The sequence below is a fragment of the Coturnix japonica genome, chromosome 7 (assembly GCF_054131305.1).
Source record: "Coturnix japonica strain WE chromosome 7, WE-NBRP24, whole genome shotgun sequence".
Lineage (NCBI taxonomy): Eukaryota > Metazoa > Chordata > Aves > Galliformes > Phasianidae > Coturnix > Coturnix japonica.
The window spans coordinates 11,300,929-11,316,879 of NC_140669.1; the positions used below are offsets into that span (position 1 = coordinate 11,300,929).

Here is a 15,951-nt window from a genome sequence, read left to right on the forward strand (position 1 = left end):
TTACAGACATGCCAAATATTCTCCAATAATGAAATGACGCTCCCCTGCTGCTCCAGTGATAAATTTGCATGAACAGAAAGAAGAAAACAGCTTTGTTAGTGTTCAGTGAATTGATTTTCTGTCCTACAAGGAGGACAGAGAGCAATGGCTTGTAGCACCCACAGCAGAAATGGGGGCAATTTATGTCCAAGCATATAGAGACATCACTGAACTAAGATGAGAATGACTACAGCTATGTCACTGTTGACATAGACCACATGGCATTTGTCTCTGTTCCTGGACTGCTGATGAGCTGTCAACACTGAAGAACTACTGTCATCGAGAAACAATACCTCACCATTTAGAGCAGAAGTAAATGAAACTTGCCAATTCTTATCCAGGTAGTACAGCATTCATCAACTCCTTATAGCCCAGCTGGGAACAAATAGAGGATTTTACCCATTTGAAAATTATTATTATTATTTACTACTATATTGGCAACACAGTGCACTGAGCACCTTTGGAAGAAAAATTTATGCCTCAGAATTCCTAAGGGCCAACACTCAATCCTTCTCAATACATATAATAGAACTGTGCATGAAAATGTATTTATTTCCTTCCCATTGCAATTCCTACTGTGCCACAACGGTTAGTAATGCATACAATTCTGCTTCATGCTCTGGGACTCAGTGCCAGATTCAATCATGTCAAAAGGGAAGTCTCCCCTAACATGATACCATACAGTTACTCTTAGCTTCCACTGCTATGGGTGTTACTGAACATTCTTGGGCACTTCTGGGCACCAGAGTGGAGTCCAGTGTGTCCCACTGCATCTTGATGCTTTTTTGTTCCATAAAGATTACACAGAATCCACACAATTACTAGTTTGGAAAAGAGTACATTAACACTGGCCTCTAAAAGCCTTTTCAAGTTAAGAACTGCATTAAATGAGAAATTCAAATTTAGTAGCAATAACAGGGAAAACTTGCTAAGAATTCATATCAAGAATATCCCATAACAATCACATTTGGAGCTGTGCAGTGCAACACAAATACTGTTGATGAGTAATAAACTAATTATAGGGATAATGCGTCTGCAGTTCACCAAGACAGGAGGGAACCAAATAAACTTCTCCCAGAAAGCCTCCAGCACCTGCATCCAACTCATTGGTGAATCAATCTGTGTAATCTGGAATCTGGACTTTCCTGGCCCAATGCAAACACAGCAATACAATCCTGGAGCCAAAATCCTGATCTTGAATCACAATGATGTTGTTGAATAATCCTTTGAGTTATTTACGTAGGTAATCATCAGGACAAAACAACTCCTCAAGCTTCTGTTACCCAGAGCCAGTTTCAATTAAAAAAATCTGTACTCCCATTTACTACACACCTAAATAAGCCCAATTCGTAATGTAGCATCAACACAGGGTGAAGACAAAATTGGCACTGATGCACTGCCACAGAGGTGGCTAAAGCACTGGCATTACTGTAGCCATGCAAATCACTTCTTGACCTCTCTTCCTGAAACTAAACCCTCATCTATTTAGGAAACAGCCTCAAAATGCACAGACAGCCCTTGAAAAAAAAGTGTGTGTGGGGGGGGGGGGGGGGGGGGCGGGGGGGGGGAAAGCATCTCTCTTCCACAGACAACTTCTATAATGGAAGAAAAATCTTCTTGCAGATGTCCAAGAACTCATTACATTCATTTGCCCTGTATGGAGCACACTTCTGGTACTTATTAGTGACTGTTCAGGCTCCTGGGGCTGCACTGGAGTCCTGAGATTAAGAACTGGTGATGTCATTATGGTGGAGAGAGACTGGATGAAATAAAAGGCACCATTACCGGGAATGACCTCTGCTGTTTTATTCAGATCATGTTCTGAATATCTCTAAGCACAAAGTTCTGTAGGAAATAGACCACGTTATCTGAGTTTCAACACATGGTTTCCAAATGTACAGAGAGTTATTACGCAGAGGCAAAACCTCTGCCAGAAAAACACTTTCACCACTCTTGGTATACAGACCAGGTAAGTTCCTTCATGACATTTATAAATGGCTTCATTCTTTCTCTTTTACTAAGTTACTTTCCATTATTTTTTGAGCAAATAGCTAAAATCTGAACTGTTTTAGCACTTTCAGAAGTGCAGTTGTGTGATGAACTCCCGATTTTTTTTAACTGCTTAACAGAGTGGATAATACCAAAATAAATCAATAAATCATTGCTTTGGCACCTTTCATCCCCCTTCTCCTATTCTCCCGTCACCCCCCCCCCCCCCCCCCTCCCGTTTTACACTGCATTGTTTTCATTACTTAAAACATCATCAGTTATGCTGTTCCAGTGAACAGATGTCAACCTGCATGAACCTAAACAGGGCAATAATTAGAAAATTCAGAGACAAGATTAATACAAGCAAATTAATTATCAATAATACCAGTTCAGCAATGTGTAACAACAGAGCAGCAATGTGTTGCTTTACATTTTCCTGACTATATGGAGGCATGCTAAATTGTATGATGCTACTTCCTCCTTTAACAAGTGATGCTCCCACTGCATTCATATTCCTACTTGTTTCAGTATTTAGCTATTCAGGCTCCATTTGTTCTGAACATCAGCAGAGACAGAGTAGGGCAAGAGGAAGAAGGAATTCAGACTATGGATTTAGATATGATTACATGCAGCTAAGCAAACATGAATACGACACAACAGAGCACAGGACATGACCAGGCCATACAGGATCAATTCAATTGACCTCAAGGGACTTAATTTAGATTCTAACACTGACTTTAGATTTAAGTATTTATCTCCATGCATGCTCAAGATACACCGAAACTCAATTTCAACTGACAAAAGAAAGGATTCCTGTGGGCTGGCAATGGCAAAGACCACTGTAGTTGGAGGAAAGCCCATCCAAAGCATACAAGGGCTAGCTGAGTCAAACTGACTGAATGATCAGTAACAACAGACATGCAAGAGAAGCACTGATCAGCAGTGGTTTTCCAAGACTGTGCTGTAGCAGGAATGGCATCCACAGTCTGTCTCTCTGGGAAGGCACGAAAAAGCTAACATTGAGTAGGTTTTCTCTCCCTTTGTGAAGCTAAGAGGAAGAAAACGCATCTGAATACTCACTCATCTCTTGTGAAGAATACTTAAGTACTGGAGGTAGGGGAAGAACCAAAGATGCTCATCTGATTCATTTTACTTAGCCTCCAAGAAAATAAGCCTCAGACCACAATCTGAAGATCAATATTCTCCTTTTTCCAGCAGATCTCTTCAAAACTTAGCATGGCTGACCACACATATATAAAGGTTACTGCTTAACAGACCCCTTGTCTTTATCAATGCTGACCTGACAGGTCTCATCCATGCTGTTACAAGTCCCAAATACTCCTCCTGATCCTGATGGCTCAAATATTTGGAGTCAGAATTCCCCCTCTAAATTTTCACTTACGCTTGTCTGATTCCTACACAATTACTGTCAATTCAGATCACTGGGAAAAAAAAAAAAAGACTGAAATCAGCAGTTAATGCTTTTATCACAAAAAAAAAAAAAAAAAAAAGAAAAAGAAAAAAAAAAAGAAAGAAAAAAAAGAAAAGAAAAAAGAAAAAAAGGGCGGCGGCTTTTCCGGGAAAATATTCTATTTCAGGATAAATAGACATACCGATACACACTTCCTGTCCTTTAACTGGAAGGGCTGTCTATTCTAAGGCCACATTTAAATCTATAGCAGATTAGTGGACCATTTGTTGTCCAAATATTTCAACTAATTCAGCAGGAATTGTAATCCTGAAGTACACTGGATTTCTGCATCTTCAGATGACAATCATGACTGGATTTAATTGAAAGGTTTGAAAGACTTGCATTTGGGTAACAAATGGTTATGATTCTGCTGGAGGAGGAGAGGGCTGTGGTTAGGAATGGAAACACCATTGTTAACTGAGAATAACTTCAGCAGTAAGAGCTGGAAGACATCAGTTCTCCACGAGTCTGCTTCATCTTCCTTGCCATGCAAGGAAGAACAGGAAGGGGACACAATGTGTAAAACAGCAATAGGAAACAAACACCAGACTGAGGATCACAACCCAGGAATGATCCCACTATTTCTGCAGACACAGACCAGCCCTGCATGTCTATTCAGGGCAACAGGAGAAAGTATCAGACCATTTCCACCTCACTTTAACATAAATCGGAAAAGGAAGAAGAAATAAAAGCCATGTTCAACATCTGTCCATCTAAAGCTACAAAAGCTACTAATGCTTCCAGGTCACAGAGAGTGCCATAAAGGGCAACTAATGTGTTATACAGCAGGAGAAGTGTTGGGGCTTCTCATCTACCTGATGAATGCAGAAATCCCAGTTTCACCAGATACTGTAGATAACCCATTCCAATATTATGTGTGCATCTACATAGCCATTTTCTAGTAATTAGTGTCCTGGAGAGAAATCCTAATGCCCGAAATTAATCACAAGAAGCAAAGTGGGAGGAAATTATTTTGTTTTGTCAGCATTTGGGAATTCTGATCTTCTCTAATGATGTTACTGACCCCTACCCTGTAGCTGTGTTTCAGAGCTGTTTCTTTAGCAGTTCTTTGTTTAATTAAGAACTACACAAAGACGAAAACAGAAACATATTAGTGGTAAGAAATATTTTGACTTAATCAGTATTTTCTCTTTTTGCCTTTTTTTTCTTCTGGGTTTCCTGATTTAGTAGCAAGAGAAAAACTACTTAAATTAATGCTGAGTTAGATACCCAGAGAAAACTGAACCACTTGCATTCTGCCTCCCAGACACATATTCCTTTTCCACTATAATAATCTGTCACCCATTCTGTTCTTGTTCGCAGAACTTATCAGAAAAGAGCCTGTTAAAGGCTCACTGACAAACAAGCAAACACACACCTGAATGCCATTCCTTCAGCCAATCCACTCAAACTGAAGATGGCACAGAAACAGCACTCAGATGCTCCCTGCCAGCAGCCTTTGCTAAGGTTCCCATTAGTGAAATTTGGGAACTTCCTCTTTAGGAAAACGCACAGCGTGCCCAGGAGCTTCACAAACCATAAGAGAATGATATTCCAGTGCAGGTGTTTAAATATCCAGAAGCACTCCACCTTGAATTTATCATTCAGTCTATTTATGAGATTCCTTAGCCCAAAGCTGAGGAAGGGCCAACGTTCCCTGAGCTCAGCTCCAGCTTTCCCGAGATGCAGCACATGGAGATGATTGATTTAAGAAGGTGATGAATTTCTGGCAATTACTGAGGTCCACGTGCATACAGATATCCACACATCCAAACCTAATGAGGTTTCCAGGGAACTCGCAGCTATTACAGATGCACGCACTCCTTCACTCAGCTCCTGGGAAGATGCTTACAGCCGATTCTGTGCTAATTCATGGAGCAATGAATAAGTAAAAGCCATACAGCATAATAAAACCATTGATCATTACGCTTTAAAAAGACTGACTCCTAAATATTTAGGAAGGAGCGCGTACTCAATGTTTATTGGCACTGGGAAATTAAGCTGTCACCCGTGAAATACTAAAACTCATTAATGCAGAGTTTCTTTTTAAGTGTAAGGAATTAACTTTATTACTGCATCAGTAACGGCAAGCCTCAGCCTTAAATCGCCTTGCCATTTAGCGTGAGGGAATGTTATTAAAACATATTAACCATAATTTAATTGACTGAAAAGAAAAAAAAGAAGGGGGGAAAAAAAAGCAAAAAGGAAGAAAGGAAGGAAAAAGAGCCGGAATGGAGAAGTTGGCCCCGCGCCGTCGGCGGAACAACAGCACCCTCTGGCGGTTGTCGCTCCCCGGCGGCGTCTCCGCCCAGCGCTACTCCGCTCCCCCCGACGGCAGCGACCGGGCGGACCCCGGCGGCACCGCCCTTAGCGAGTGGGAAACTTCCGAGGGGACCAAAAGGAAAAGGAGGAGGACCCGCGGTTTCCCAGTCAGAATGCTGGAGAGAGAGGAGGAACGACAAGCGGGAACCGACGGCACCTGCACCGCCCCGCCGCTTCTTGTTGGGTTGTAGCGAGGCTGCGCGTGCCCAAACACAGCAACCCCGACCCGGGATGCAGGAGCGATCCGCTCTCATCGCCGCGCGGCCCCGTCCCGCAGCCGACGCAGGGAGAGCAGCGGCTGCACCGACTGCAAAAACAAGCCGGCAGTGCAGGCTCCCCTTCGCTCCTACGTCCACAGGAGCAGCCAGCCCTACCATCCAACCGCAACTTTGCGTTTCTGAGCTCGGTCAGAGCACCGGAGCCGGGCTAACTTTCTTGGTGGTTACGTTGCAATAACCTCAGCTTTCAGGAGATTTTCTCACCCTTCACACGCCCCTCACTCCCCCCCCCCCAGCCCAACACCAGGGAGCTCCGCGCGCGTCCGTTACTCACAATTTGTCGCGGTTAATCCCAGGTGCCAAAAACCGGCAAACAGTAGAGCGACAGCCCCGAGGGCTGGGGAATCCATCTTCAGCCCCGCGGGGGGAAGCCAGCAGACGCCCGCTTGTCTCTCCCGGTCTCGTTCTCCGAGCGCCTCAGCCTCTGCGCTCCCTTTTTCTCCGCTCGTTTACTCCACGCAGCATCCAGGCACTCCGGGTGCAGGGGCAGCCGAGAGACCCTGCTCGGCAGCCCTGGTTTGGAGAGGGAAGCCGTTCCGAACGGCGGCGGCAGCGCCCGAGCCGAGCGCTCAGCCCGACTGCCGCCGCGGCAATGCACCTCGCGAGCTGCAGCTGGAAGCGGCACCGGGCGCTGGGCACCTCCTTATAGGCGAGAGCTGCACTCCACCTCCTCCCAACCCCCTGGAAGTCACTCCTCCTCGCCTTCCAGGGAGGATCCTTATTGCAATCTTCACGCGTTGTTGATAAGCATCAGAGTCACGGAGTAAATCAGATGCCTGGAGGGAAAGAAAAAAAAAAAAAAAGAAAGAAAAAATGTTTCTCCTCCTTCCCGGCCGGGTACCGCCGTGGCTGGAACGTTTTTAAAGAGCCCTCAGCTCGGTTGTTTGTTTGCTTACAAATAATATATTCATATATCTTACTGCATGTAGTGCCAATTCATCTTTACAGGTCCTGGTGCTCGGCATCACATCCAGGGGATCGCTGAATCGTTAAGGTTAGAAAAGGCTTCTAAGATCATCTAGCCCACCTGGAGCCTCTGACAGGGCTGATGGGTGCTCCCAGAGCTGGGGACCGAAGCAGAGCCACGTGCAAAGTACCGCAGCCTCCCACCCACCTGGATTTTGTGGTTGATTGATTGATTAGACCAGTGTACAGGGTGCGGTTATCCCCCAGAGGGGTGAGAAGTTGGAGGGTAAAGGAAAGCAGAGTTTAAAACCATTTTGCTTTCCCCTGTGGTTTGTGTGCAGGCAGCCAGAGCACGCTCAGAGCAGCACCTTGTGCTGTTTGCAGCCACCTCCCTGCATGCTTGCAAACATAGGATGTAAACATCCCTTCAGGAACTCCGCTTTAATCACTGCTGAGATCTAACCTTGTTGCTTTGCTGCAGCATCACCTCACATCAATAGATTGCTGCATCAAAGTCAGGTCAAAACTGTATTAGTGATTCCCCTGATGTGTGTAAGGAGAGTGTATTTGGGCCATTAAAGTCCTTGTGAGGTAAAGTTGCTGGTCCTCAGCCACAGTCTCCTGTTGAGGAATAATTAGAAGTTCACGTGAGCCACTGTCTCACCAGTGGACAGCAGAGATTTGAATTGCTGGCATGCTATCAGCCTCGTATTAATGTAAGGAGGATGGAGGAAATTTGTTGTGTTTGGATACCCTGATTGTACAGGGCCCTGGGCAGCCTGATCTGGTGGGTGGCAGCCAGCCCAACAGGAGATGGCTGGAAAGGTCCCTTCCATTCTTAGCCATTCTATGATTCTATGATTAGTCGCTAGAACTGGAGTCAGGAGGGCGCCCAAAGCAAGGCTCTTGGCTCTGAAGGAGCCATCACCTTGGGAAGCAAAATGCAGTGTTTAAAATAAATAAATAAATAAATAAATAAATGACCTAATTATTTCACCTTCTGTTGTTACAAGTGATGCGAGGTTAAACAGGAAGGATAGTTGTATTGTCATGAGGCTCTCAATCAGAATCTATAAATGATTTAGTTATGTGAAACCAAAACTTAAGAGGAACCTCAAAATCTGAAGAGAACTCTAAGTCTTTTGTTTTTTGTTTAAATGCATTTGCTTACACCAAGGTTGTATCTTTCCCCATGCAGGCCTGACCCAATCCTCTGTGCTACATGTAATGCCTGAACCCATTGAGATTTCAGAAGCTTGAGTGGGGTTCAGTCCAAGGGTAACACGTCTACACAAGATGCCTACTCTCCCATCCAAAGAATCATAGCCTTGTAGAATTGTTTGAGTTGGAAGGGACCCTTAAAAGCCATCGGGTCCAACCCCCTGCAATGAACAGGGACACCTACAGCTCCATCAGAACTCAGAGCCCTTCCAGACTGACCTTGAGTGTCTCCATGGATGGGGCTTCTACCACATCTCTGGATAACCTGTGCCAGTGCCTCACCACTCTTACTGTAAAAAATTTCTTCCTTATTTTCAGTCTAAATCTCCCCTCTTCTAATTTTAAACTGTTTCCCCCCATCCTATCACAACAGACTCTGCTAAAGAGTCTGTCTCCTTTCTTACAGACCCCGTTTAGATATTGAAAGGCCCTGAAGGAATTGCTTATCCAGGATGCTGACAGCACCTTCCCTGAGAAGGAAGTAGGGAACTCTGCTCATTTTCCACGGTGAGTGGGGAGAGAGATGTTCTCACCTTTCTGTCCTATAAGAAATGCCTTATCTCCATAAGTTGTACAGACCGTGTACAATACTCTGGCTCAGAGAACTGCACTGCTTTATTGCAGGTCAGGAGGGCTGAGTATTGAGAAAATTATGTTATTAACTTGACTTTTTCAGGTGAGTAATCAGGCTTCAGAAGTACCAGCGGTGCTTCCAGAGCTACCACTTGAGTAAACCTAAGCAGCAGAATATATCAGAAAGCTTAAAGCCAGAGTGGGTTTGCTCAGGAGACACACAAGTCTTTGACACGGCCACAACTTTACATCTATCCTGAAATCAGCAGAGGAATTCAGAGGAAGGAGATTAATAAATTTTTTCATACTTTCCTTTTAAAAAATAATTAAAATTAAATGGACTGTGTTTCAAATATTTTCAGTGTCTTTCAACTATCTGGCATAATGGTACAGTTTTAACTGACTCACTGAACTAATTAGTGGCTTGTTTATAGGAAAGCAGATGTGGAAATGAACTATGCAGACTAATTAAAAGCCAGCAGAAAATATGAGTCCAATATAATGCATCCCAGTGGTTACCAGTATGGATCTGACTGCAGATCTGGTCCCAGATCACACTGCTCCTGTTTATGTTGCACATATGAGGTGCTGCTTTCCCAGAGGCACACCTCTTCCATAAGCTGCTTTGCATCATAAATGCCAGGCATGTGTATTAAGATTTGTGAACGTTTGTGTGCGTGAGCACTACAACTGAGGAGTTATGGCCAGAGTGGAGGGCTATGCAGCTGTTCTTTGAAGGAAATTATGTAAATAATGTCACGTTTAAGGGCTCTTTGCCAGCAAGATTTTTATTAGAGCAAATTTATTAATTGCTATTAAAGCTGTTCAGACAAAAAGGGTGTCTTGCACTCGTTTATCTGAGGAGGTAAGTTTGTCTGTGATCAGATACACTGATTTTCTTTTGTAGTGTCGGTGAATAGCGTCAGTACTGCTATAGCCCATGTGAAGTTTATCACTAGAAGCTGTAATAAGTTCAGCCCTTGTGTTCAATCCGTTTGGCTGTTTGAGCAATTACAGATGGAACCTTTTTGTCTTTCCCCAAACTTAGAGCACTCAGAGAAGACAGCAGAACAGAATTATGTATATGAATTTTGAAGAGCATATATTCTCACAAACCATCATACGTGGCTTTTGGATCACCTATTGCTGTTTCCTGTTGATAACAAGGAGTTTGTTGGAAGAATATCATGATTCTACTCAAAAAGAAAAGAAGAAAAAAACAAAGCTAGCTGCTTTTTTTTTCTTTTTTTTTTTTTTCTTTTCCCCCTTTTCTTTTCCCCCCTTGGAGAATTGTATGAGAAGAATGGATTCATTCATTAAAGAGAATATGTGGAATGCTTCTATGAAACACATCGACCCTCACCAGGTGAGTGCAACAGCAGGCTACTCATTATCCGTGGATGGTTCCACAGCATACATAAGTCCAGAGGATAAGAAAATTTAATGATCTGCTGGGATAATCTGATGGCCAGTAGCATTTTTGAGATGCATGCTGAGATTAGGGTAAAAGAAATCAGTTGTCAAGCTGTGCTGTGATTATTGGAAGACAAAGAACTAAAATCACCTTTTCTTCCCCCTTGCCTTTCTCTATGTTATTTTGCCCCTATCTTCTCTTATTATGGTTTTCATTACATTATTTTGTCTGCCTATAAAGAGATTTGTGTCAATCATGGCTAGATATAGCTACCAGACTTAATAGATTAATAGCCTGACTAAATAATAGTACAAATGGCTACAAACTACCTACAAATGGCTAGGGACTTCAGTAGGTTTTGTAGAGGACACACTTCCATGTTGTGATTCCAGTGACATTGTATGTTATGGTTCAGGACAGTTGCAGAAGTTGAGCTGGATCCTCACCAGACACAGGCGTCAAATGCAGGTGGACCATCCACAGTTCTCCCCAAGCTGTGTTTGTTGTTTTGTTGTTTTTTTTTTTAATTAACTGCAGTCATCCAGGTATGTTTACTGTTCTAGAAGCAGTTATCCACCACTCAGGGCTGACCTGTGAGTGTGAGGCCCATGGACACTGACAAGATCATATAATCATAACATCATAAGAATGGCTTAGGTTGGAGGGGACCATAAAGATCATCTAACTCCAAGCCCCTTGCCATGGATAGGGCTGCCACACACCAGAACAGTACTCCATCCAAACTTGCCTTGAACACATCCAGGGATGGAGCATCCACAGCTTCTCTGGGTCACCTGCCTAATGGAAGGATAAACTTTACAAGGCATTGGCATACATGCAAAATCCATTTCTGTGATCAGATCAACAATGATCATCCCTAAAGGGAGAAACGTACACGAACTAAATAATGCATTCTTTTTCCTTTTTCAAAGGCATACAGTTTGAAGTTGGAACAAAGAAAGCCCTGAAAGGTCCCAGGACACTGTCACTGGATGAATTCAATCCCTGAAGAACAGTGTGCTAACTAATAGAAATGTAATATAATAAGCACTATGAGTCCCAGCTCAGGTCAAAGCCCAGCATCTATCCTATGGTACTCAGAAGCTTCAAGGCTATCTAGAGGAATAAAATGATAAAATACGACAGGTAAGTTAGGAAAAATCTCAGTTTGGTAAGCATTTCAGTTCAGACCACAGCATCAGAAGGGAGGCAAAAGATATCTGTGTGAACACCTATTTCCATCTGTAAGGAAAGCAACTTTCTTTTTCATCCATTAGTGGGTATCTGGTCTCCATTTTGCAGAAATTCATTCATTCGGTCATGGAATAATAATACCTGCCACTTTACTAATGTAAGTAATGACATATAATGAATAGACACTGGGCTGAATTTTCGGAAGCAATTACTGATTTTGCATGAACAACCAAGGTATCCCTTAAGGGGCAGCTTTTCAGAACGATTTGGCCTTTGCCTGCTGAACATCAGTACCATGATCTGTCTGCCCAAACAGTAGAGTTAAAAGGAGAGGCATCCACAATGATTAGAGTCCATTGAACACTTGCACCTCAGCACACCACTTAATCCATAGACTCATGCTTGAGGAGGGAAACAGCCACCTGGGCCTGCATTCAGAATGAACGATTTTGAACATCTCCATCATTTGGCAGAGGAAGTTTGCAAGGAGTGAAAGGGAGCTAATTTCATCAAATAAATCATTCGTGACAAATGGCTCATCCAGCACTAGCACTCGGAAAATTATTATTAGCAACAGCTGGGCTGGGTATGACAACCTATATTCAGGCATTCTTTCTACTTTTCTGCTTGTCCTTCAGTAATCTCTGTTATGGATAGAGGTCGGAGAGGAGTGAGGAGAGGGAAGTTATGTGGAAACTAATGCAATCATTAGGTCATTTTTAACCTTGCTGCAATTATCATATAGAAGGAGCCAACTGTGAATAATGGGAGGTGAGACTGCAATTTAAACTCCCCTGAATATACCCTCACATGCCATCAAATTTTCTACATTTAATCCTGCAGGAATGAGCTGCACCTGAGCACTCCTATGTTGTTCACTTCTCTGGCCGACATATGGATGGTCTGGGGTCCTGAGCTCATGTTTTTAAAGCACCCTGCCTATCTGAGGTTGTATTTTCTGATGCAATCATGGCAGGAAATGGAATAGGAAATGGAATTAATAGCGGTGGCTGAATCACAGTGTCTTTGGGATTCTTCTGGACAAGGTTCTTGCTGAGGGATGGGTTGAAAGCCTGAACTAAACTATAAATATGTGTACGTATATAAATACACACATATGTGTATGTGTGCACATCTTACTTTGTATATGTATACATATATATGCATGTATATATACACACATACATATGTATATATGTATACGCATACAGAAATATATGCAAAATGAGAAACAAAACAAGGTAAGCTCACCCCTCTCTAGGAGATCCATTTATCGCATACTTACTGACTTAAATTGTTTATTTCCTCTAGGAAGTGGATGCATTTGCATTAGAATGAAACAATTCCATGTAGACCTACCACTGTCTTTTCAAAGCAAAGTGATTTTAACTCCATGAGGGCTAGCTGATTATACCATAATGTCTAGGCCTGAGTCAGATACGCTCACATTACTTCTGACATGAGCCAGCTTGAAGTGCAGGGACCTCTGCTTTCTGCCAGCCTGGATTGTCGATTACACTGGAGTTAATGAATCCCTCCTACTTGGTAAAGATCTGCTGACAACATGAGAATATTAACATAATGTAGCTATGTAGAGCACTGGATATTCAGGGGTTCTTCTGCAATCGATGTATTTTGCATTAGTTAAAAAAAATCCTTAGTGATTTTGAGCAACCACTATCAAAACTAAGTCAAAATTTTAAAAAATCCTATTCAATGCACTTTTTTTTCTTGACTCTCAGGGGCTGTTTCTGCTTGTTTTAATGATACTTGGATGATGTTATGAATTCCAAGGCAAGGAAAAGAAAATCAAACTTGCTGTTGAGAGTTTTAATGCCCAGGATTCAAAATCAAACTTTCTGTTGAGAGTTTTTATGCTCAGGATTTAAATTAGAGTGAACAAGTCCCTCTAGATTCCCATGAAGGGGAGAAAATCACAGTCAGTCAAACTTCCTGTTCACTCTTCAGATGTGTGTCAAGTCGGCTGAGGTTCAGGCAGAAAGTGTGAACCAGTGCCATTGAGATTTCACTGAGCTGACATGAAGAAATGCCCTCCTGGCTGTGTGCAGGGCTGAAGGCAGAGGGTAAAGAGCAGCAAGTTATGCCCTGGAGCCCACCAATATCCCCGACCTCACTTTCAGCTGTCATCCACATGATGTGAATGTGAGGTGAGTTCCAGTTTGAGACCGGATTTAGGCTTACTTTCAAAGTTTGCAGAGATGTATCTGGGGTCAAAAGTCAGGATTATGCCAGAGATGAAGAACGTGGCAGAGCTAGGATGATAGACCTAGATGTCTTTGCTTTCTCAATTGTAATCAATGCCATTCTCTCCTTCATTTTGCATATTAGATTTGTAAATGCATCAACTCAAGAGGATTATATTCATCTGGGACAACAGCATATGACTAAAATCATACCCAAATAGGCAGCTAACTACAGCACACACCTCTCACTTGACTTTGCTTCTCCATTTTAGGGGTTATGATGCTCACCCCAGGCAGATCCAGGCAGCAGGGAGTCTCAGCAGTGACGGGTACTCACATGTGCCACTCAGAAACCTTCGACATTGTCTACTGTGAAAAAGCAAAAGTGGAAATTAACAGTAGGTATTGACACGTACCCTCTAAATGTGTTAGTACCACTTATGTCATTGCATTTATTATAAGCAACTCAATTCCCATAGCGCAATTATAGCAGATGGATAAACAAGATGCAGTATACTGTTCACTTTATTACAATGATCACATAATTCCAGCTTCACCACTTTTAACTGTTTGCATGAACCAATGATTAATAAAGCTTTGAAAGTCTGTCAGACAAGGAAATATGAATGTATACATTATATAAATTAAGTTATTCCATAATACAAGTATCTCTAAAACTAGTGAAGCTAAAACTAGTATGTCTCAAACTAGTATCAGAGATGTCCAGGAGCCATTCTGTTCATCAGGTTCTCCTTGACCAAATCTAAGTGTCAGCAATGATCAGCTATGCTCACTGTCCTCTACTTTTATTCTTCCCCTGTCTACATTTCTTTCATTTAGACCATATGCCTTTGAGAAAGACCCTTTTTCTTTCCATTCTGTATGTATACATACTGCAGTCCTCACCCAAATCAGATGGCTGCAGATGCTTGGATGATACTGCAGTAGGTCAATCATTACAGAGAAAGCAGTGTGTAAAAAGTTCAGTGGCTAAAGGGGAAATAGGAGTCACAAAGTGCTTGGATGAATGGAGGGTTAATTCCTCTATCAGGAGAGCATGTTAGTGGTGATGTATTCTGTGGTTTAACATTACTTTTGTATCCATTTCATTAAGTGGATACCTTCCTCTTTGCTGACACATTCACTTGAGATGATTGCATTACTGAGGTATCTCACAAAAACGATACTACTTCATGTCAGTAATTGTATCAAATCCATAACCTACTGGTTGCAGCTCTGTAGATTCTAAACCCAGAACAGACAATTTAACCATCTTTTTGGTCCTATGTTAGCAAATGTGTTTCTTGAAATTAAATCTTGAAAATCAGAATTAAATTCCTGGTCAGTGTGAGAAGACAAAAGAAAACTTAATGACAGATTAAACACTGGCTATACCCAGTTGAATCCCTTCTCTTGTCTATCACCTCAGCTGTCATAGAAATAAACGGTCAAGATGAAGTATGTGATGTTATGTTTGTTAAATGATATGCCAGGTCTCCAGTTTATGCTTCTTTCACCTATGACTTCCACAGGTGCTCCTTTCTGAAAAGTATTAAGCTCCCATACCTGCTGAATATATCATGTTGCCCCTGGGAATTGCTATTTTCAAAGCTACTTCCTAAGCTTTCTGGGTTAGAGCATCCCCCTGATGGAACTCTGTGTGGCTCCTGCTAATTTTAATGCTGACTTAAATCAGTTGGATATCATGTGGTACTAAGGTAAAATGCAAATGCCAGATTCTAAGGGATTTATATCATTTTAAACTACTTGATGAAATCAGGAGCGTTTAGCTCCAGGGATCCTGTGCTAACTTGTCTCACACTGATACAAAACAAGATAACATCAAAAGAAGAAGGCACGGAGCAAATGGGTGTTTTTATATTCTGTGCTAATCTTCACCTTTTTAAAAATTTAGTTATTTATTTATAAGCTCTTCTTAAAGTGTAGATGATGCATTATTGACCAGAAACAATCCTGTTAGGAGGACTCTGTTGAATACACACATCCCTTATTGCATCTCATTCTACAAGGACACCAACATTTGAAACAGAAAGTGATTCTTAGCCCTGTTTATCTTGGAGATCTGACCTTCAGTACAAGCAATAATCTGCATCCATGTTGTCAAACCATAAACCATAAAGCAGAGGTGAGAAGGACGTTTTAAGAACAAGGCAAGTTTTGCCTTTCTGATATTAAGGGATTCAGAATTGGAGGGCATTGCACAACATAATTGGTGAGTGCTGAACAATGAATCTTCCGCATGTCAAAATGGTCTGAAAAAGTTGAACTAAGCTCCACCAAAGACATTAAAAATCGTTGCTTTGACCTTAATGTCTTTCT

General features: G+C 42.2%; 1 protein-coding gene across 4 annotated transcripts in view; it reads right to left on the reverse strand.

The window, feature by feature from the left end:
• CNTNAP5 (contactin associated protein family member 5) overlaps nucleotides 1-6,719 on the reverse strand; it is a 253,693-nt gene extending 246,974 nt beyond the window's left edge. For all 4 annotated transcript variants that reach the window (XR_014947890.1, XR_014947889.1, XM_085552291.1 and 1 more), the window contains exon 1: nucleotides 6,374-6,719. Coding sequence is in view for 2 of the 4 variants with exons in the window: in XM_085552291.1 (XP_085408417.1) it covers nucleotides 6,374-6,449 (76 nt within the window). In the remaining 2 variants the exon portion in view is untranslated. The remainder of the gene's footprint in view (nucleotides 1-6,373) is intronic.
• Between the last annotated feature and the right edge of the window lie 9,232 nt (nucleotides 6,720-15,951).